Source organism: Saccopteryx leptura, chromosome 1, assembly GCF_036850995.1.
Source record: "Saccopteryx leptura isolate mSacLep1 chromosome 1, mSacLep1_pri_phased_curated, whole genome shotgun sequence".
Classification (NCBI taxonomy): domain Eukaryota; kingdom Metazoa; phylum Chordata; class Mammalia; order Chiroptera; family Emballonuridae; genus Saccopteryx; species Saccopteryx leptura.
In genome coordinates this window covers 50,949,281-50,971,622 of record NC_089503.1, presented here as the reverse complement: position 1 = coordinate 50,971,622, position 22,342 = coordinate 50,949,281, and the positions used below count along the sequence as shown (strand labels likewise).

The 22,342-nt window shown below is 40.1% G+C and overlaps 1 protein-coding gene across 3 annotated transcripts in view; it reads right to left on the bottom strand.

The window, feature by feature from the left end:
* DENND5A (DENN domain containing 5A) overlaps positions 1 to 22,342 on the bottom strand; it is a 97,247-nt gene that overhangs the window by 49,570 nt on the left and 25,335 nt on the right. For 2 of the 3 annotated variants that reach the window (XM_066366016.1, XM_066366031.1), the window contains exons 2-5: positions 17,617 to 17,688; positions 16,797 to 16,906; positions 14,151 to 14,808; positions 8,715 to 8,902 (exon numbers count right to left, since the gene is read on the bottom strand). In XM_066366016.1, coding sequence (XP_066222113.1) covers positions 8,715 to 8,902; positions 14,151 to 14,808; positions 16,797 to 16,906; positions 17,617 to 17,688 — 1,028 coding nt within the window. The remainder of the gene's footprint in view (positions 1 to 8,714; positions 8,903 to 14,150; positions 14,809 to 16,796; positions 16,907 to 17,616; positions 17,689 to 22,342) is intronic. The other variant, XM_066366024.1, reaches the window with a different exon arrangement.

Here is a 22,342-nt window from a genome sequence, read left to right as displayed (position 1 = left end):
CCTTCCTGTCTGTCTGTACCTATCTATCCCTCCAACTCTCTATCTCTGTTAAAAAAAAAAAAAAAAAAAGATTGGGTGGCTGGTCTCAATGCTTTCTGTATTTCCTTCTGGCTTTAAGACTGCTTCTAGCCTGACCAGGTGGTGGCGCAGTGGATAGAGCACTGGCCTGAGATACTGATGACCCAGGTTTGAAACCCCAAGGTTGCTGACTTGAGTGCAGGCTCACAGACACAACCCCATGGTCGCTGGCTTGAAGCCCAAGGTCGCTGGCTTGAGCAAGGGGTTGCTCACTCTGCTGGAGCCTCCCAGTCAACATACATATGAGAAAACAATCAATGAACAACTAAGGTGCCACATTTATGAGTTGATGCTTCTCACCTCTCTCCCTTCCTGTCTCTCTGTGTCCCTCTCTCTCTCTTTCTCGTTAAAAATAAAAAACAGTACTTTCATACACTGCTGCTGGTGAGGTGAGTAATCTGAATTAACAAAGAACAATTTGGCAATATTGATCTATCCTTATTTTACAGACAAAACTAACATAGAGAGGTTAAGTAATTTGTCCAAAGTTACGTAGCTAGTAAGTAGTAGAACTGGGATTTGAACTCAGCTTACTTAACTTAAATCATACCGTCAAGCTCTTAACCATCCACTCTTCCCCTCAGAGGTCATATACATTTCTTTTTCATTTAATCTAAATATTTTATGGTTTCTGTCCCTACTAGAATTTTCTTGTGGCTATAAATTAGAAATGCCTTTTTTTAAATATGTATCTTGACTATGAAACTGTTCTAGCCAAGAGAGCTATCATTCCCTTCATTGCAGTGCATTATTAAGTGTTTAAGAATTTGTATGTTGGCCCTGGCCAGTTGGCTCAGCGGTAGAGCGTCGGCCTGGCGTGCAGGGGACCCGGGTTCGATTCCCGGCCAAGGCACATAGGAGAAGTGCCCATTTGCTTCTCCACCCCCCCCCCCTTCCTCTCTGTCTCTCTCTTCCCCTCCCGCAGCCAAGGCTTCATTGGAGCAAAGAAGGCCCGGGCGCTGGGGATGGCTACATGGCCTCTGCCCCAGGCGCTAGAGTGGCTCTGGTCGCAGCAGAGCGATGCCCCGGAGGGGCCAAACATCGCCCCCTGGTGGGCAGAGCATCGCCCCCTGGTGGGCGTGCCGGGTGGATCCTGGTCAGGCGCATGCGGGAGTCTGTCTGTCTCTCCCCGTTTCCAGCTTCAGAAAAAAAAAAAAAAAAGAATTTGTATGTTTCATTCATGTAACAGAAATATTACCTATGTCACAGGTTTGTTTTGAGGATTAAGAAACAATAAATGTTGCCTGACCAGGCGGTGGCACAGTGGATAGAGCGTCGGACTGGGATGTAGAGGACCCAGGTTCGAGACCCCGAGGTCGCCAGCTTGAGCACAGGCTCATCTGGTTTGAGCAAAAGCTCACCAGCTTGAACCCAAGGTCGCTGGCTCCAGCAAGGGGTTCCTCAGTCTTCTGAAGGCCCGCGGTCAAGGCATATATGAGAAAGCAATCAATGAACAACTAAGGTGTTGCAATGCGCAATGAAAAACTAATGATTGATGCTTCTCCTCTCTCTCCGTTCCTGTCTGTCTGTCCCTGTCTATCCCTCTCTCTGACTCACTGTCTCTGTAAAAAATAAATAAATAAATAAATAATTTTAAAAAGGGACAATAAATGTTGAAATCTTAGCACAGTGCCAAGCCCATAGTACATAATAAATGTTAACTAACATTGTTATCATCACTGTAGAATATAAAACTTCAATAAATGGATGTATTTATACAGTATTACTAGTTTGGAAAATTCCATAATAAAAAGATGCTAATGTTGGTATCAGGTTTCTTAACTTTGCCACTGAAATGGGTGCATTTAATTTATACTCCTCTGATTGCTAGTGAATTTTAAAAATGTATGTTTTATCCAATACCTTTCATGTTCTTCACCCATTTTTCTATTGAGTTACTTACCTTTCTTACCAATTAGCAAGAGCTTTATCATCTGCTAATGCTCTATCAGTTGTGTATGTTATATGTATCTTCTTATAGTATTTATCTTTTCATTTTAATATATCCTTTTCTTAATTTAAAAAAAATCAAATTTATTGGCCCTGGATGGTTGGCTCAGTGGTAGAGTGTCAGCCTGGTGTATGGAAGTTCCGGGTTCGATTCCCAGTCAGGGCACACGGAAGTGCCCATCTGCTTCTCCACCCCTCCCCCTATACTTCCTCTCTATCTCTCTCTTCCCCTCCCGTGGCCAAGGCTCCATTGGAGCAAAGTTGGCCCGGGCGCTGAGGATGGCTCCGTGGCCTCCACCTCAGGCGCTAGAATGGCTCAGCTGCAACAAAGCAATGTCCCAGCTGGGCAGAGCATTGGCCCCTGGTGGGCATGCCGGGTGGATCCTGGTCGGGCGCATGCAGTAGTCTGTCTCTCTGCTTCTAACTTTAGAAAAATACAAAATAATAATAATAATAAATTTAAAAAATCAAATTTATTAATCACGTATTTTACAAATAGTGCTTTCTGTATCTTGCTTATAAAGTCCCTACCCAGAGGTCAGAAAGGTAATTATTAATATTTTCTTCCAAAAGATTTAGACTGTTGGTTTTGACATTTAACTTCTTAATCTGTCTCGTTTATTTTGTTATGGTGTGAAATAGGGATCCTTTTTGCATTATTTCCCCCATGCACAAGCAATTTTTCCAGCTCCATTATTAACGAGTGCCTTCTTTGGTTTGGTGCCTCTATTGTATAACAAAATTTCAGTCCAACCTGACCAGGTGGTAGCGCAGTGGATAGTGTTGACCTGGGACACTGAGGACCTATGTTCGAAACCCTGAGGTCGCTGGCTTGAGCACAGGCTTACCCGGCTTGAGTGCAGGGTTGGCTTGAATGTGAGATCATGGTTACTGGCTTGTGCCCAAAGGTCATTGGCTTTGAAGCCCAAGGTCACTGGCTAAATCAAGGGGTCACTGGCTCAGCTGGAACCCCCCCACCCAGTCAAGTTACGTGTGAGAAGCAATCAATGAACTAAAGTAACATAACTATAAGTTGTTGCTTCTCATCTCTTTCCCTTCCTGTCTGACTCTGTCTCACTTGCAAAAAAAAAAAACAAACGTTGGTCTATTGATCCTTTTGTTTATCCCTATATCAATTAAGTCTTGCATTCTAAAAGAAAAGGCAGGAAGGTAACATAAGTCAGTTTAATAAAACTATTCCACAAATTCTCAATCTATTAAAACTACAAGCTTCATGTCCATGCATACATTTATTCAAAAACATTTGCTCAGTGCATAAATTACTTCTGCCTACCAAACTATAACAAAAAAGGAGAACTTCCCCGTATCCATGATTTAAAGACAAGAAGAAGATTCACTTTAGCTTTCTAGGGTTCCTCACAAGATAACACTTTAAGCTCTGCCTAATTTAAAAGGCCAATAAATGTTTACTACCTAAAAATCAGCTATTTTTGTTTACTCCTTAAAGACTTTAAAATTATAAATGCTTTCAGATCATTTAAAAAATAGTAAAGACAGAATTGAATCATCTGATCATGAAGATCACCTGCCTATCTCCTAGGCCCTAAACATACTGTGACCTTATAGAGGCACACAAAGTATTCATTCCATCGGTTCTCCTCTTTAGAACAAAAAAAGCAGTTTGTGCAACAGGAAACACAGAGGTAGCTAAAAATAACTGCATCTGCTCGACAATGCTTGGTTGGCTTTTCTCCCAATGCTGTGAGCCAAATATAGAATGTCTGTGAAGAATTTTATAAACTCCAAATGCAATGTTCACATATTGAAGATATATTCCTGATCAGAAGTGGCCATAGGAGAAAAAGCAGCTCAGACACACTTCAGAGATGGGCTAGAGTAAGACAGGAGACTCTGAGTAGACACCATTAGCCATTCTTTGCAGAGTTGGGCTAAAGGAGACAAGGATAAGAAGGCAAAGTAAAAAAGGAAGCCACTCTACATATTACTAGCTCATTGAATAGCCTCCTGCTGTTTCCTGTTTCCTCCCAGCACTCAGAGGATTCTGACAAACAGAAGCCCACTCAACTCCTCATGCACCCCTTCCCTCAGCTGAGACAAGGCCAACTCCTGCAAAACAGCTTGGAGGACAAGTCACCTGGAAGAGGCATTAAATCCAAATGATCACTTTTCCTCAGTTAACCACCTGACTTATTGGCAAAGGCCATGGGAAGACTTAGCTGCTATGAGATGGTGACCACATGGAATTCCCAAAATCCCAAAAAGTCTCCCAAATCTCTTCCTACAGATCACAATGCCCTTCTCCAGCCCTAAATTCCTAACACCAAATCACAGCCAGCTTCACTCCCTAATCTAGCTCCATGTTATTCACTGACGGGAAGCCCAAAACACATTACTGGGAAAAAGATAATGAAGGAGTATCCTGAGAAAGGAGGGGGGAAAGTAGGAAAGAAAGGAGAGCCCAAGATAGGAAGAACACCTCTTTCTTTACTCTTATACTCTCTGCTAGCTTCCCCTGACATAGCTGTGACAAACTGCCTCCTTCCTGAACTCAGACAATGAAATCCAAAAGAGAAGCAGAGGACAAAGAATGCCTGAAAAAGGCAGCCCAGCACTCTCATTTACTCAAGGCCAGCTGAGCTCATGTATTGGTGTAAAAAGAAACAAAAGGCTTTTCAGACTTCTGATGCCTCAAGATGGAGCAGTCACTGATGAACTCTGATACAGAGGAGGGTCAGGGAATGTACACTCTCCATCCCTCTAGATAACATCCATTTTACAAATCAAGCTTGCCCAGCGGTGGGATTCAAATAATTTAACAACCGGTTCTCTGCCCTAATGACCGTTTTAAGTATAAAAAAATAATATATTGAAAGTGTAGTTTATTATTTCATGCATTTAATACTTAAATAAAAACAATAAAAGAGGTACACAAAATTAAATTATGTTATAATAGCCTGACTTCTGGTGGCGCAGTGGATAAAGCATCGACCTGGGAACACTGAGGTTGCCGGTTCAAAACCCTGCACTTGTCTGGTCAAGGCACATATGGGAGTTGATGCTTCCTGCTCCTCCCCCCTTTCTCTTTCTCTCTCTCTCTCCCCCCCTCTCTAAAATAAATAAATAAAAAAAATAAATTATGTTATAATAGTTTTAAAATATTAACAAAAAAATACTAAATAATGCCTGACAAAACAATAAAACTGTTAACATATTTCCATATTACTTCTTGACTGGCATCCTCACTTCCTACTGAAGTAACAAACACAAGGGAATTAAAATCTATTTCATCAAAGGCATAATGAGTTTTATGAAATGAATAAATATTACAAGCATAGTTCTATCAAATTTTTTTCACCCATGGATGGGATGGAATATATATTATTACTACAGCACTTAGAATACGCTGTTGCACAGATGAACATTAAAGAGTAAGGAGCCCTGGCCGGTTGGCTCAGTGGTAGAGCGTCGGCCTGGCGTGCTGAAGTCCTGGGTTCGATTCCCGGCCAGGGCACACAGGAGAAGAGCCCATCTGCTTCTCCACCCCTCCCCCTCTCCTTCCTCTCTGTCTCTCTCTTCCCCTCCCACAGCTGAGGCTCCATTGGAGCAAAGATGGCCCGGGCACTGGGGATGGCTCCTTGGCCTCTGCCCCAGGCGCTAGAGTGGCTCTGTTCACAACAGAGCGATGCCCTGGAGGGGCAGAGCATCGCCCCCTGGTGGGCGTGCCGGGTGGATCCCGGTCGGGCGCATGCGGGAGTCTGTCTGACTGTCTCTCCCCGTTTCCAGCTTCAGAAAAATACAAAGAAAAACAAAAAAAAAACAAAAAAAAAGAGTAAGGAATGTGAACTTGTGATTTCCACATTGGGCAGCTGCCCAGGCGACCACCTTTGAGAGAACACTGATTACAAGTGCCATTTTAACAACTGGTTCGCCAAACTCAACAAAAAATTAGGTATTGGTTCTGCCGAACAGGTGCAAACAGGCTGAATCCCATCCCACCACTGAGCTTGCCTCACCTAGTACCCTTGATAGTGCCCTCCTGCACAGGCCCAGGTGAATCTCCCCAGTATTGCCTCAAAGCTTCCTTATAGAAGCATAAAGATATCACAGGATATCAACCAAAATGTTGAAAGTACTTATCTCTGGGTGGTAAAATGTAATTTTTACTTTAATCTTTATGATTTTGTGCACTGTTAGAATTTTTTCCTATAAATGTATCATTTATGAGACATTCTAAAGTTGTCTTTCATAGATATTACCACTTTCCATTCATTATGGGTATCCATGAGGAATACACAGACTCAAATGCCCCAGAGGTTATCTGCTAAAAATTAATGTAAAAATATCCAGCTATGAAATTGCCCCTGGATGAAGTTGGGTGAAGTACGACTTTGATTCCCTATAATTGCTTATTAAATATAGACAGACGGCCTGACCTGTGGTGGCACAGTGGAAAAAGCATTAACCTGGAATGCTGAGGTTGCTGGTTCAAGACTTTGGGCTTCATTCAAAAAGGCACATTCGAGGAGCAAGGTAATGCTTCCTGGTCCTTCCCTTCATCCCATCCTTTCTCTCTTGCTCTCTGTCCCCCCTCCCTAAAATCAATAAATAAAAAAGTATAGACAGCTACTCTACAGTCCCACTGTCACCACTCCTTCCCAAACAGACCACAGGGAGAAGCAAAGGATACAAAATAATAGGGAATATTACCAAAGTAGAGGCCCAATACAGCATGAACTCTTGGGTTTCTCAAACAAACCACGGTTTCTCAAACAATCCCATTAAGAAAAAAATAATGATGAGAGATCCCACAGGGAATGAAACTTGCCCCAAGTATACAGCAAGCTAATGCCAAAGATAAAAATACAACTGACAAACCTGGCATTTTGCCTACTGACCTATTTATTAGATTATGCATGTGGCATACCTTTTTGGCTTTGCAGCTTCAACCATTTTTTGTTGTTATTCTTACTCTGACTTTACAAAATAATAATTAGGTTTACTAGAAAAAGGTGTCAATATTAAATATGTATTTGTTTAGAACAAACAACAAAAAGCTCCCCATTCTCCAACCTTTGGTATCTACTCTTTATGTATAGATATCAGTTGAGTAGACAAATACACATAAAAATCCAATACTCCAGCTCAATAGTTTACTTCATCACTTAGACCTTTTCTTCCTTGATCAATCTCATGCCATCCCAAATAGCAAAGCTCTATAGAATCAAAGGAGCAAATGAAGTGTATATTTAAAAAGGCTACAAAGAAGACATTTTAATTCTAAAACCAAAGGAGAGGGAAAAAAGAGTAAAGAGATGCATTTGACTATAAATTAAATATTACAAATGTGATCTAATTATTGGTAATTTCATCAAGCATGCTGCGCAGACATGCCTAGCAACAAGAATACTGCTTAGATCCAATTCCACAAGAATGTTCTTTTCTTTGGTGGTCCCCTTACTCATATTCTTCAGTTACAAAATAAACCCACCCAAAAAAAGTCTGTTGGAGGGAGGAAAGAGAGTCATGTTGACTGTATATTCCAAAGTCTTCTTCCCAAGCCTTTCTAATGACTAAGAAAGTCAGAGTAGGAAAGCCCTTCCCAGCTAGTTTCATACCAGCCACAAAATGACCTAAAAATATCAACCAGTTCTACTGGTAATTCTAGGAAAATTAAAAAAAAATAAAACAATCTTATTGCTAACCATGCATTAAATCTGCTTAGAATGAAGCAGAAAATAAACATATAAATACAAATTTTAAATTAATTCATTTGGTATTTAAAACAACAGGGAAGAGGAGCAGCGTACCCTCACAGAAAGAGAAAAGCATTCTTCCTAGGCCTTCTTATATTGAACAAGGATAGTTTTCAAAGCTGACTCAGTACCATAAGAATCACAATGATCAAGTCAATTCTTACAGATCAACTGTGACCTATGAAAGAAAACCACTGATTTATTAATATACATCTGACTAGTAGAGTAATTATAAAATTACATTTTGTGGATTTCCTTAAAGGGGCTGGGGACATCCCAGATACAATTCCTGGTTGGGGCACACAGAGAAGGAACCATCTGCTTCTCTCCCCTCCCTCTCCCCCTTCTCTCCCTCTTCCCCTCCTCTGGCCAGTGGTTTGGTTGGTCCAAGCGTCGGCCTTAGGAGCTGAGGATAGCTTGACTGATTCGAGCATCAGCCTCAGACAGCAGTTGCCAGGTGGATACCAGTCGGGGCACATGAGAGAGTCTATCTCCCCTCCTCTCACTCTAAATAAGTAAAATAAAGGGGATGGGAAGTAGAGAAAATATAATTTAACACATATAATAACTGCTGAAGCTAAGCACTGAGAACATAAGGATTCCTTATGCTACTCTTTTATGTATGTTTAAAGTCATATATAATAAAAAGTTTCTAATAAGTATCTTTAAGTGTGTAAGATACTGTGTTGGCAAAACTGTATGAAAAAGGTAATTCACAATTGTATAAACACAGAGATTACAATATATGTCAGGTGATAAAAAAGAGTTTCTGAAATGATATAAATTGAGCTAAATGTTGTTTTTACCTTTTTCCTGGAAAGTTATCAATGTTCCCCAACATAAAAGAAAATAATCTTGGTGACACCACAGTGGGCATATCCCAAAGCCCCTCTCTCCCCAGCCCTAGACTGGGGCCAGGGCATTAGCACTCAAGCTCCACATTTCTCTCACCTCTTGAGGCAGCTCCAGATTTGACCGGTCATCCAGGCCATTGGAATGCAAGCCCATCAGGTATGGAACAGGAGCATCTAAGAAATGGAGGAGAGAAGCCGGGAGAATAGGGACATAGACATGCTGCCACTGGAAAGGAAACATGAGAGCTGTAATTGTCTCCGCCACAGTCATCAGTCTCTGGTAATCTAGGTCAGAACAAAAAACACACACAAAGCAGTCAAAACCAAGGCATTTGCTCTCCAAATAGTAAGTTACAATCTTCAAAACAATTTCACATTTAGAAAAAATCAGAATAAACTTCAGCGAGGGTATGCGCAGAGTGTGATTCCCTAATGGTTGTCAAAGACCTCAAGAGATCACAAGTGGAAATATACCCTCCTACACACAGGTACCCTGCTTATAATACAACTTAATATGAAAATATGACAGAAATCACAAATAGCACCTTGTTCCAAATACTACACCAGAATGTCAGGCAGACTCTCCTAAACAGAAGAAATGAAAAGGAACAGTAGTCTGGGTCTCTATTCAACATGGAAACAACAAAACAGGTTCTTTTACCACTCAGGTATGTCTGCATTCTGAGGAGCTGAAATCTTTCCTGAATGAGAACAGCACAAATGGGTTATTTTAACACTTCCTCAGAACTCAAAAGATACAGAAGACTCAAAACTCTTCTTCTAAGTCAGAGACAGTGTGGAAGAGAAGGCTTGTGCTCAAAGTTTAACTCTTCTGTTTTATTTTTATAAATGAGTAATAAATACCTCGACAAAGCCAATAAAATGGACCAGTTAAAATCGAAACTAAAAAAAAAATTACTATTCACAAATGGTATGCCCCTTTTCAGGCAAAAAGAGATAAAACAGGAACATAAATTTTAAGATTATCTGAGTAATAAATACCTTTCTGGAATGGCCGACTTCAAATGAGCTTTCATAAGGGTTAAAGTGGTTTCACATACTAAAAACCCACCCCACAATTAAACAAATCATAGCTTAGTTCATAAAGGAGTTATTAAGTCACAAAAAGCTTTCCAGAAAAATGAGGAAAACTGAGTAGGAAGTGAACAGAAGCTGGTATGTATCAACTAGGTGGAAAGCATGTTCTATGTGCTCACTAAAAATGCTTTGAAAATTATCACCTTGCCCCTGGCTGAGCAAAGAAGAGAATGTCCTGGAAATCGTTCAATTTTATTTTAACTAGTAATGTAAATGACTAGAACTTATTGACTAAAACTTCATCATTTCTAACATTTTGAGTACATTACAGAAAAGTAATTCACATGCTGCTTTGGGGGAATTAAGGCACTTGACAGATAAGTGATGCAACCAGTTAGTGGGTAAAACTGAGCTCAGATATTTGATCATCAATATTGAAAAACAAAATACAACTGATTTCACAGAAGGACAAAGAGCATGAGCTTTCATATTCACTAAAGATCAGGGGTAGATAGATACAAGTTCAAAAGAAAGTCTATCTCATTTTTCATTGTACCCACACAAAGCACTATCATTCCCATAATAAAAACTAGTTAGTGAGAGTTTCCCCCTAATTGAAGTAACAACAAAGAACAATAACCAAATTAAAAAAAAAAACAAAAAACAAAAAACAACTCTGACCAGGTGGTGGCGCAGTGGATAGAGTGTCAGACTGGGATGCGGAAGGACCCAGGTTTGAGACCCCAAAGTCGCCAGCTTGAGCGTGGGTGCAACTGGTTTGAGCAAAGCTCACCAGCTTGGACCCAAGGTCTCTGGCTCAAGCAAGGGGTTACTCGGTCTGCTAAAGGCCCGTGGTCAAGGCACATATGAGAAAGCAATCAATGAACAACTAAGGTGTTGCAATGAAAAATTAATAATTGATGCTTCTCATCTCTCTTCATTCCTGTCTGTCCCTATCTATCCCTCTCTCTGACTCTCTCTCTCAGTAAAAAAAATTTTTTAAATAAATAAAATTTAAAAAACACACACACAAAAAAAACAACCTCTTATTAAGAATTATTAGATAATCTAACCTGACCAAGCAGTGGCACAGTGGATAGAGTGGTGGACTGGGAGGCAGAGGACCCAGGTTCGAAACCCCGAGGTCACCAGCTTGAGCACGGGCTTACCAGCTTGAGCGCAGGGTCACTGGCTTGAGCGTGGGATCATAGACATGACCCCATGGTTGCTGGCTTGAGCAAGGGGTCACTTGCTCTGCTGTAGCCCCCACACATACACCGTCAAGGCACATATAAGAAAGCAGTCAATGAACAACTAAGGAGCTGCAATGAATAACTGATGTCTCTCTCCCTTCCTGCCTGTCTGTCCCTATCTGTCCCTTTCTCTCTCTCTCTCTCTCTCTCTGATTCTGTTACAAAAAAAGAAAAAAATAGTCTATATAAATTTTTTTTTTTAATTTTCTATCTCTTTTTTTATTTCTTATTTATTTATTTATTCATTTTAGAGAGAGAGGGGAGAGAAAGAGAGAAGGGGGAGGAGCAGGAAGCATCAACTCCTATATGTGCCTTGACCAGGCAAGCCAGGGTTTTGAACCGGCAACCTCAGTGTTTCCAGGTTGACGCTTTATCCACTGCGCCACCACAGGTCAGGCCTATATAAATCATTTTAGAAAAAATATTTAATCCTACATGAAAGCAACAACTGAATAATAAAATTTAAACCATTACAAACTCTACCTTCAGCCTTTCTGATACCTCAATTTCATAGGGCACCTATGCAACTCTGCTTATCTGCTCTTTCCTGAAATTCTTTTGCTCTATGATTACTCTAACAATTATTACCTAGAAGAATTCTAATACTTCTCCAGATGAGACTTCAATTCTTATATATTCAGCTTTTTTATAGATACGAAAGTCTGTAAATAATCCATTCAAGAGCAATAATCTTGAAAATCTCAGACATCAAAGTATTTTAAAATTCAAAATTAAGATGAATCAAAAGAATGTAAAAGCTTAGAAAACCTTCAAGCGATATTTAAAGCTGAAGGTCTAGTCTTACTATGTTCCAAACTGGCTCTTAAAACTTCTTTTGAATAAATATTACAGGGAATAACCCCACCCTCTTTTCAGTTTACACACACATATATACCATTTTTGGATTTAAAATTTAAAAATGGCAGGATGTACCACCGGAGGCCTTTTCAATCATCAAAAAAATAAAAAAAGGTTTTCTCCTTCTCTTACCCAAAGTCAACAAAGCAGGCCCTTTATGTGGCTGGAATTCCTGGCACGTTTGCTCAAGGACAGTAACATCTCACAGAGGACCAACAGACACTTCTGAGTAAAGGAGTCCCTGAAATGCCTTTGTCATGAGGCTTCCTGGGCACTAGCTACAGTATCTGTGAATACCTACTCTATAATCATAAAACAGGGCATACTACAGTCAGAAGGAAGGGGCTTTCGCTGCTCCATAAAAGAAATATTTTCAATAGCACAGAAGTCTAGTTCTGGTTTTTCTTTTCTAAATGAATGTAATCTAGTATCTGAAACTCAGCCCACTTACTTCTACTACAATGGCTAACTTTATTTGCCTCAGATTGAAATCTCTTGAAGAATTCCTTGTGTTGACCTTGAAGTTGTGGGACTGTTAAAAACAAAACACTTTGGGGGGTGAGAGGTAATCTCTTTCAAAGCTAAACCACTTTTCATTTATATGGTTTGGTTTTATAGATACTAGAAATTAGAAATTCTACAGCCTTCCTGATCTGTGTGAGTTGTGGGTTTCTTTTTTTCTCTACATTTTTATATTTTACAAAACCAATGCCCACCTTGAAGAATAGCCTAATTATGCCTCAGAAATTCAGCAATCTGTAGTTCCCAAAACAGGATGCTGACCTCCAAGACCTGTAAGCAACCAACCACACAAAATCCATTTCCAATACACCCATACAAATGATAAAGTAATTACTTCCTTTGTCATTGACTGTCTATGTACTCTTGGTTCCAAGAGATGAAATAAAATAATAATATTCAATAAATAGGAAGCAGCTGAAGGTCATCTGTACAAAGCATTTCAGACAGTCAAAATCAACTGGAGACACTTCAGCTCCAGGCAACAGTACGGGTTCTCTCACAGCTCCCACATGGGTCACTCAGAGAGACCTAAAATAATTACTCTATTGAAAATTGGAACTTCCCTTCCCCAAATACCATCCTCTTCCCCATTTTATTTTTCTTCACAAACCTTATTACCACCTTACCTACTATAAATTTACTTACTGATTTATTTATTTAATGACCTCTCTTTTCCCACTAAAATATAAGTTTCATTATGGGAAGCGGTTTTTTTTTGTTTTTTGGTTTTTTTTACAGAGACAGAGAGTGAGTCAGAGAGAGGGACAGACAAGGACAGACAGACAGGAACGGAGAGAGATGAGAAGCATCAATCATTAGTTTTTCATTGCGCGCTGCAACACCTTAGTTGTTCATTGATTGCTTTCTCATATGTGCCTTGACTACGTGCTTTCAGCAGACCGAGTAACCCCTTGCTGGGGCCAGCGACCTTGGGTTCAAGCTGGTGAGCTTTTCCTCAAACCAGATGAGCCCGCACTCAAGCTGGCGACGTCGGGGTCTCAAACCTGGGTCTTCTGCATCCCAGTCCAACGGTCTATTCACTGCGCCACCGCCTGGTCAGGCAGGAAGCGTTTTTACCTGTTTTGTCCATCACTGTACCACTAACCCCTGGAACAATGCAGGGCAGATTCTCAATAAATATATTCTCAACAAAACACAACAGATTCTCAATAAACATATACTGAATGAATAAATTTTCTGTTATTTGTCTGGATTATTAATAAACACTTGTTTCCTTCTGATCTACTTTATTATTATGTTCAGATCTGCTGCTCACATTTACTTCTCATTTATAAAAACAATTTAGTTTAGCAAACAACAGAAAGAAGCAACACATCATTTCTCAAATACATTTGTTTCAAATACATGGGTGGGCAAAAGTAGATTTATAGTTGTGAGTACATGAAACACAGTTTATTCTTAGATTATTAATTATTCTATTGTTTATAACTATAAACCTTTTACCCACCCCTGTATATTACTGTTTGTGAATCCTCAATTTTATTGTCAAGCTAAAGAAAGGGCAGAAATAACTCTTCAGAATAATTGAACAGAACTGATAGTCAGATTCCCATGACCATCACCTTCTGGCCCTCTTTTCAACATCAATCAGAAGAGGTATCAGGAGGTAGGGCTGTAGTACCCAACAGAAGGCCAATGATGATAGCCAAGAAGAAATGGTATTCCTTTCATGGTCCACCATTCATGGTCCATGGTGGTTTGCCATCCACCACAAAGGTGCAAAAGATTTGACTTTTGCTCAAACTATAATAGCCCTTGACCTTTAGAGTAAGCCCAACTATATCAGATGTGGAAAGGGAGGCCCTATGCAGGAAGAGAGCACTAGGTAAGCACTGACTTACGCTGTGAGTAGAGCAGTATTTGAAACTCCAGAAGAGCACAAGTAAAAAGTTGAAACACATTCTCCACCCCAAGCAGTTCAAAGACCTCTTTGACAGGAAAGTCAAATAGGGGAAGCTCATTGGTGCTTGGTCTCTGGCAGATTATTGGCCCATAGACCCCAGAAAACTTCAAAGACCGGCCAGGCGGTGGGAGTGGCACCTCGTAGAGTACATTGTATATGTAGCTCTCAAGGGGCAGTGGAGGGGGCTGGGGTGAAGTGACTGCCTGGTGAAGTTGTTCCAGAACACTCCGACATGCTTTCATGAAGGACATGGGCGTGATGAGGCAGATGCACTTAGAGACATACAGTGTGTCCCGGCTAATGTCATAGGAGTTGAAGCGCTGCAGTTTGGTCCCAGGAGTGCCTTCACCATCCTCCATGTCACTGTGGTCTCGGCCATCAGCAGAGTGAGTATGTATGACGTCATATTCAGCATTATGCATGTGGTAGAGCGTCTGCATTGCACTACAGATCTGCTTGCTAGTCACCTCCTCATAAAATGTGAGGGCAAACCCAAATGTCCGAGAGCCATCCTCCCTTGTGATAATAAAGGCGTGGAACTGGGGCTCCCTGGGATCAGTCTGGGTCTTGAATGCCAGCCCTTTGGGCATGCACAGCTGCAACAGACAAGAAACAAATGGTGAGAATACCCACTGCTGATCCTCTTTTCAGAACACCCATAACTATTACGTATTTAGTTATAGAGCATCCACTGTCCTGAGTGTTTGAAATATCAAGATCAACACAGTAAATATCTTTCCTAAAGATCTCCCATTCTAAGACACACAAGTAAATAAAATAATCCAGTTACCAGGGCTATATAGAAGTTTATACATGACAACATGTATTGAAAAACGATGTTAGGCCCTGGCTGGTAGGCTCAGCGGTAGAGCGTCGGCCTAGCGTGCGGAGGACCTGGGTTCGATTCCCGGCCAGGGCACATAGGAGAAGCGCCCATCTGCTTCTCCACTCCTCCGCCGCGCCTTCCTCTCTGTCTCTCTCTTCCCCTCCCGCAGCCAAGGCTCCATTGGAGCAAAGATGGCCCAGGCGCTGGGGATGGCTCTGTGGCCTCTGCCTCAGGCGCTAGAGTGGCTCTGGTCGCAACATGGCGACGCCCTGGAGGGGCAGAGCATCGCCCCCTGGTGGGCGTGCCGGGTGGATCCCGGTCGGGCGTATGCGGGAGTCTGTCTGATTGTCTCTCCCTGTTTCCAGCTTCAGAAAAATGCAAAAAAAAAGAAAAATGATGTTAGAAATATATCTAAAAACCAGATAGATGCAACTTTGTATCAAAAGTAAAATAAAGTTTTAGACTCTTATCAGTTCACAGAATTCTGTCACCAATAAAACCTTCTTTGTTGCCTGGCCTGTGGTGGCACAATGGATAGAGCATCAACCTGGAATGCCGAGGTTGCTGGTTTGAAACCCTGGGCTTGCCCGGTCAAGGCACATATGACAAGCAATCAATGAACAACTAAAGCGAAGCAACTGAGTTGATACTTCTCGTTCCCCATCCTCCCCCTCCTCTCTCTGTAAAATTAATAAAGAAAATCTTTAAAACCTTCTCTGTTCATAGAAAAAAGGGCGCTCATGTCACACAAAGCAAGGAGATGACATAAAATGTACTTTTTTCACTTTAACTCAAGATAGAGCACATAAAAAAACTTGGATAACTAATCAAATTAACCTGAATCAATCAGTCCCCATTTTTACTTTACACAAACCTGACTATACAAAACAATCTTCCAGTAGCCTAGGTTAACAAAATACAAGGATCTACATTATGTTATATCCTGAACTTGACTTCCCAAAGCCTAGGGGGTTTTAGAATGTATTAAAATAAAATAAGCTCTGACTAGGTATCAAAAAACTTGAGGCTAAGACTCAGTTACCTTATCTGTGAAGTAAAGATAATATAGTATATTTGCCTATTTCATAGGGTTATTGCATGCATCAAATAAGGTCATCCTCTAAAAACTATAAAAAGCTATTAAAAATTAATAGAGGTAGTACAAATATGTGGTTAAGAACAGAGCTCTGAAACCAGACTATGGTGTTCAAACTCCAGCTCAACTGCTTCTAGCCATGTGATCTTGAATATATTACTTAACGTCAGATGTAAAATATGTATGTGTCTGTGTATTTATTTAATATTATCGATATAAGGGGTACTGTGAAGATTAAATGAGTTAATTCATGTAAAATGTATATCACAGTCCCTAGTACAAAGTGACTCAATAACGGTTAACTTACTCATAGTAGTATTTTTCCACATGTCCTATCTAAAATTGTGATAAGAGAAAGTCATTTCTGCTACATCACTCAGACATATATATAACACGCTTGAGAGATAATTGCTTTAAAACTCACTCTTTATTGATCTCAATGATATAAGCAACCAATAGCTCAGTACCACAAAAAAGTTCACTGCCCCATTACTATGTATTTGTCAGATACAAGAGACACACACTATGACTTTGTGTTTTGATATACCTATCCTGAATATTTGATATACTGATAAAATGCAGAATCGTGAACAAAATACATATAATCCCTTTTTCAAAATTTACTCTGTAATTCCTAATATTTGTAGCGAACAAATACTAACCATTCCCACTGCATCTTGGTCAAAGGGATTCCATTCTACATTATCAGGATATCGTGCAAGGACCTTAGACTTGAATGTTCGTCTCAGCGGTGTCTGCTCAAAATTTTCTCCTACAAGAAAAAGAAAGAAGTAAATCATCTCCACAAAGTCCCTTGAAATCACAAGGTGTACAAAAATGAAGGCCAAGCAAGGTACAGAAATGCCAACCATCTAAGAACAGAAAGGGTATTAAAGTTATTAGGTAAGTAAATAAGCTGAAAAGTTTAGCATGATTAATATTGGACACCAGTAGCTATCATTTCTTTTCACTAATATAAATATGATTACAACAAACCCAGTGATTAATTTTCTTGGGAAAGAGGGGGAAAGCACAAGGAATAATAAATAAAGAATTAGATCCATCTTTTTTTTTTCTTAATGCCATATTTAGTTTGCTTAAATTCAGAATGAAATATGCATATATGATCTCTAAAAAAAATACACAGGGACTAAAAGATCCAAGAACAGTAAGAAAGCAAATTTCAGGGTAAATCAAATAAGCTATTTTGTCAAATCAAAATCATTTGAATTTTCTGAAAATTACTTTTGTTTCCCCCTTCCTCCTCCTAAAAACATTAGAGCATATTGAAATGAGAGCATTACAGTAAAAAGAGGAAAAAGCCAAAGAACCCACCACCTAAAGAGATACAAATATGAAATATCTACTAGTCAAAAAGGCACAAGAAAGTTAGAAGATCAAAGTGTACAAAATGCCACCAGCAAGACATATGTAAGAGGCACCAGAAAGCTTTGGGTATTCTCAATTTTGTTCTGTTTTTACCTTCAGTTGTACTGGAAATGAAAGGGCTGGCACCGTCCCTGGCTTTAGAAGCCTGTATGTACTGGCATAATGCTATATGACAAATGAAACAACAGAATGTTACAATAAAGTAGTGTGATTTAAACTTTTTGACCATGACTCCAGTAGAAAATAAATTTTTCATCATGAAGCAATAAATACACATGATGTATATCTATATTTACCTAAAACAAAAATTTCACAAAATAATACTTACCTCTACACTATACCATACACTCTCAAAATTTCTACTCTATGTGATTAAAACTAAATATGCTCATTGCAGACCTATGAATAGTTTTACAATTCAGTTTGAAAAACATTACAATACAGTATAACGGGATGAAGAGCTCAACCAATACCAGACTATTATAAAGTCACTAGCACTTTAACAAAAAGTATGCTACCCCAAATATAGCTTTTCCTATGGGGTTCTGGAGTAGAGGACAAATTAAGTGTGTCTAAATATTTCAAACAAATAAGTTTAGTAGGAGTCATAGAAAAAATATGTAGAAAACATAATCAAGGACAATTCAATTGAATTCTCTATTTATTGAGTAATTATGCTATCCAAGGCCCTTAAGTACTGTGGGAGATAGAGATAAGCCAGATGAAGCACCTATCCTCAAGAAACTTACTACCAAACGTACAGGAAAAAGAACATGCACAAATAACCAATACGGAGGTTATTATCAGGGAGGCTCCAGATCTTCACTCTTTTTGGTCTAACTATTCAGACACACTTGTACAGGATCCTGTTCACATGCTCTAGTTGATAAAATAAATTCTGTTCCAATTAAAGTTTTCATAAGTTGGTTTGAAACCCAAAGGGGCTGGTGATTACCAAGAAAGATGCCATTCTTCACCAACACAGAATTGGGGTGACCTAAAGTCAGATAGTTCTTCACTCTACATCATCACTCTAGAAGCATATGGCAAAAATTTCTAAAAAAGTAAATTTTGTAATAATTCTAAGGTACCTGTTCTAGAAACTAGTAATGATTCCAGACAGAAAGTTATTGCTTTTAAAACTAAAACCTTCATTCCTATGCTCTAAGTTTTGCCCATCATTATCAGAAGCCCACTTATTCATAATTCTCAACTTCTGACAAGATTCAACTTCCTTTCTGTTAGTAAAGCAAGTACCACAATTTCAATTCCTCTAATTTCCTGACCCCTTCTTCCAAACTGATTTTCCTGACACTCTTTTCCAGCAATCTTCATCTCTTAAAATATATTTGCTAATCTTCACTAAAGGAGACTGGCAAAACCAGCAGGCAGCTGGCACCAGCGTGAGCCACAAAGCCCTACAGCTATGCAGAGTTTGTCTCAGAGCTTTCAGTGATACCTGCAAAGAGCCCACCCATGGCAAGGCTACACTTACAGTACAAAGTACTTAAACAGCAAGCAGCCTGACCTGTGGTGGCACAGTGGATAAAGCATCGACCTGGAAATGCTGAGGTCGCCGGTTCGAAACCCCAGGCTTGCCTGGTCAAGGCACATATGGGAGTTGATGCTTCCAGCTCCTCCCCCCTTCTCTCTCCCTGTCTCTCTCTCTCTCCCTCTCTCTCTCCTCTCTAAAATGAATAAATAAAAAAAAAATTAAAAAAAATAAATAAATAAAATAAAATAAACAGCAAGCAGACATAATGACCTTGTCTACTGTCTGAGATTCTCAGAATGTATTTTTAAACTGTATTCAGTTCTGAGACAAGATAAGGATTTCTTCCTGCTAAGCTTCTTCACTTTTGTCAGTTTGCTCATTTCTTCCCTACTAGATTAGAAAATCCCCTCAGTAAAAACCACAAAATATATGAACATACAGGAAGTCCTCACTTAATGTCATCAATAGGTTCTTGGAAACTGCAACTTGAAGCAAAAAGACATATAATAAAATAAATTTTACAAAATGCTAATTGATATAAACTAGAATTAAGCTCCTGTTGCATATTTCTGGTCACAAAAAACATCACCAAACTTCTAAATAAGAGCAAAACACTTCTACATTAAACACTGAAATAAATGAGCTATATTTACATTTAAGAAAGATAAATAGCCTTATCAGGTTGTGGCGCAGTAGATAGAGCGTCAGACTAGGACGCGGAAGATCCAGGTTTGAAACTCCAAGGTTGCCAGCTTGAGCGCAAGGCTCATCTGGTTTGAGCAAGTCTCACCAGCTTGAGCCCAAGGTCGCTGGCTCAAGCAAGGGGTCACTCAGTTTGCTGTTGTCCCCCGCCCCCAGTCAAGGCAAATATGAGAAACTAAAGTGCTGCAACGAAGAATTGATGTTTCTCATCTCTCTCCCTTCCAGTCTGCTTGCCCTATCTGTCCCTCTCTCTGTCTCTCTGTCATACACACACCAAAAAAAAAGAAAAAGAAATAAGCCTGACCAGGAGGTGGCGCAGTGGAGAAAGTGTCGAACTGGGACGTGGAGGACTAGCCAGCTTGAGCACGGTGGGCTCACCTGGTTTGAGCAAGGCTCACCAGCTTGAGCGCAAGGTCGCTGGCTCAAGCAAGGGGTCATTCAGTTCGCTGTAGCCCCCCAGTCAAGGCACATATGAGAAAGCAATCAATGATCAACTAAGGTGCTACAATAAAGAATTGATGCTTCTCATCTCTCTCCCTTCCTGTCTGTCTATCCCTATCTGTCCCTCTCTCTGTCTCTCTCTGTGTCACAAAACAAAACATAAGAAAGATAAATAAAACAAGTAAGATTATTATTTTCCAACCTGCTTATTCTAGTTTAGGGTTGCAGGTGGCCATCTGACGGCACAAGGCAGGACCCAACCCTGAACAGGATGCCATTTCATCACAGGGAGCATTCACACACGCACACTCACTCAGATTGAGACAAAGCAGACATGCCAATTCACCTGATGTGAACATCTCTGTAATGTGGGAGGAAACTGTAGACTCTGGAGAAAACACGTGCAGACACAGGGAGGACGTGCCAACTCCACACAGACAATAGCCCTAGCTCAAAAATCAATCATTTTCCCTCGTCAATGTTATAACAAAATGACATTGAATGAAACACATTGAGGACATGCTGTATATAAAAATCAGAACAGTTACCACTGTCCTACATAAAAGCCTTTAGAAAAAAAGTATTTTCCTAAAATGGCTATGGGGTACCCCCTAAGACAATGAGCACAAAAAGGATAGAACAGGAGATTATTTAAGGGGAGAATTTTAAACAACCAGTGAGATAAAGCCTGAGGCGAACATGATAAGCTGACCTGGAGTGTAGACAAAGAGGAAGGGGAGGCTATGAATCACAGGGAGAAGTGGTTGTTAGATCTTCTGTCCTCATGGCCACCTCTCCACCTCCTGCCCCTTCTTCAAACAAGCTGAGGAAAGAAGTCTTGTTAAAGGTAAAGAGCCAGGTTTTGAGTAAAGGCACCACAAAGAGTGCCAATCTTAGACAGAAGTCCTTCTTTGTATTAGACAGGGTAAGTAGCAGGAGCACAGTATTTCACTGCAAGGGGAAAAGAGGTGTACAAAGAGTTATGTGGGCCCTGAGGACAAATCATGTTTATTATAGCTACCCTATAAAGGGTGTCAGAAAAGTAACAGAAGAAAGAGACTCACAGACCTAACATATTTTTCTTAAAAAACAATTAAATTTTTCAAAATTTTCCTGAAGGCTGAGTTTTAATAAACAGTGGAGACTTAACATGTCAGAAACATCTACATTAGCCCTACCTCTGAAACACATGTCGTCAAAGGCTAATCCTCAATTATTCAGACCTTTGAAAAGTTAAACAATATTAGGAATATGACATCACAACCACAACTGTCCTACTGTGCTAGAAACAACTAATTCTCCCAACACATACAGAGAATACAAATGTTGACAGGTTTGGATAACAGAACTAAGGCTCATTTCTGACAGCTGCTTAAATATTAGTCAACAAGATTTCAATCTATCTCTGAATCTGCCATTGGAAAAATACAGTTCACATAAACCATAGCAGACTTTTCTTAAAGCTTGCATGCCTGCCTGACCAGGTGGTGGCGCAGTGCATAAAGTGTCTGCTTGGAACTCTGAGGACCCAAGGCTCGAAACCCCAAGGTTGCCAACTTGAGCAGGGATTCATCTGGCTTGAGCACAGGGTCACCAGCTTGAACGCAGGGTCGCAGCCTGCACATGGGGTCATAGACATGACCCCATGGTCGCTGGCTGGAAGCCCAAGGTCACTGACTTCAGAAAGGGTTCACAGGCTCTGCTGTAGCCTCTCCCCCAACCAAGTCAAGGCACATATGTGAAAGCAATCAATGAACAACTAAAGTGTGCAACTATGAGTCAATGCTTCTCATCTCCCTTCCTGTCTATCTGTCCCTACCTAGCTTTCTCTCTTTAAAAAAAAAAACAAAAACAACAACAACAAAAAAAAAACCCCGGCTTGAATGCCTTACAAAGACTTCTAATAGGTTCTTTGTTTGTTTGTTAAGCTTTGACCAAGCAAGAAACAAACTGACATTTGTATTGCCATTCGCCTATTGGTACTACTTCGATTTGAATAACCCTAAACAAGGAATGCTTAGGCTCAGAAACTTCAAAGGAACCCTTAAAGTCTCTGAAATTATTTATAAAATTTTGTATAAAGATATGAACATTTTTCTGGGGAAAGAGCACAATTTTCATCAGAGTCTCAAAAAGTCTCCTGACCCAAAAATGTTAGAAACCACAGTTCTAAGTATATTT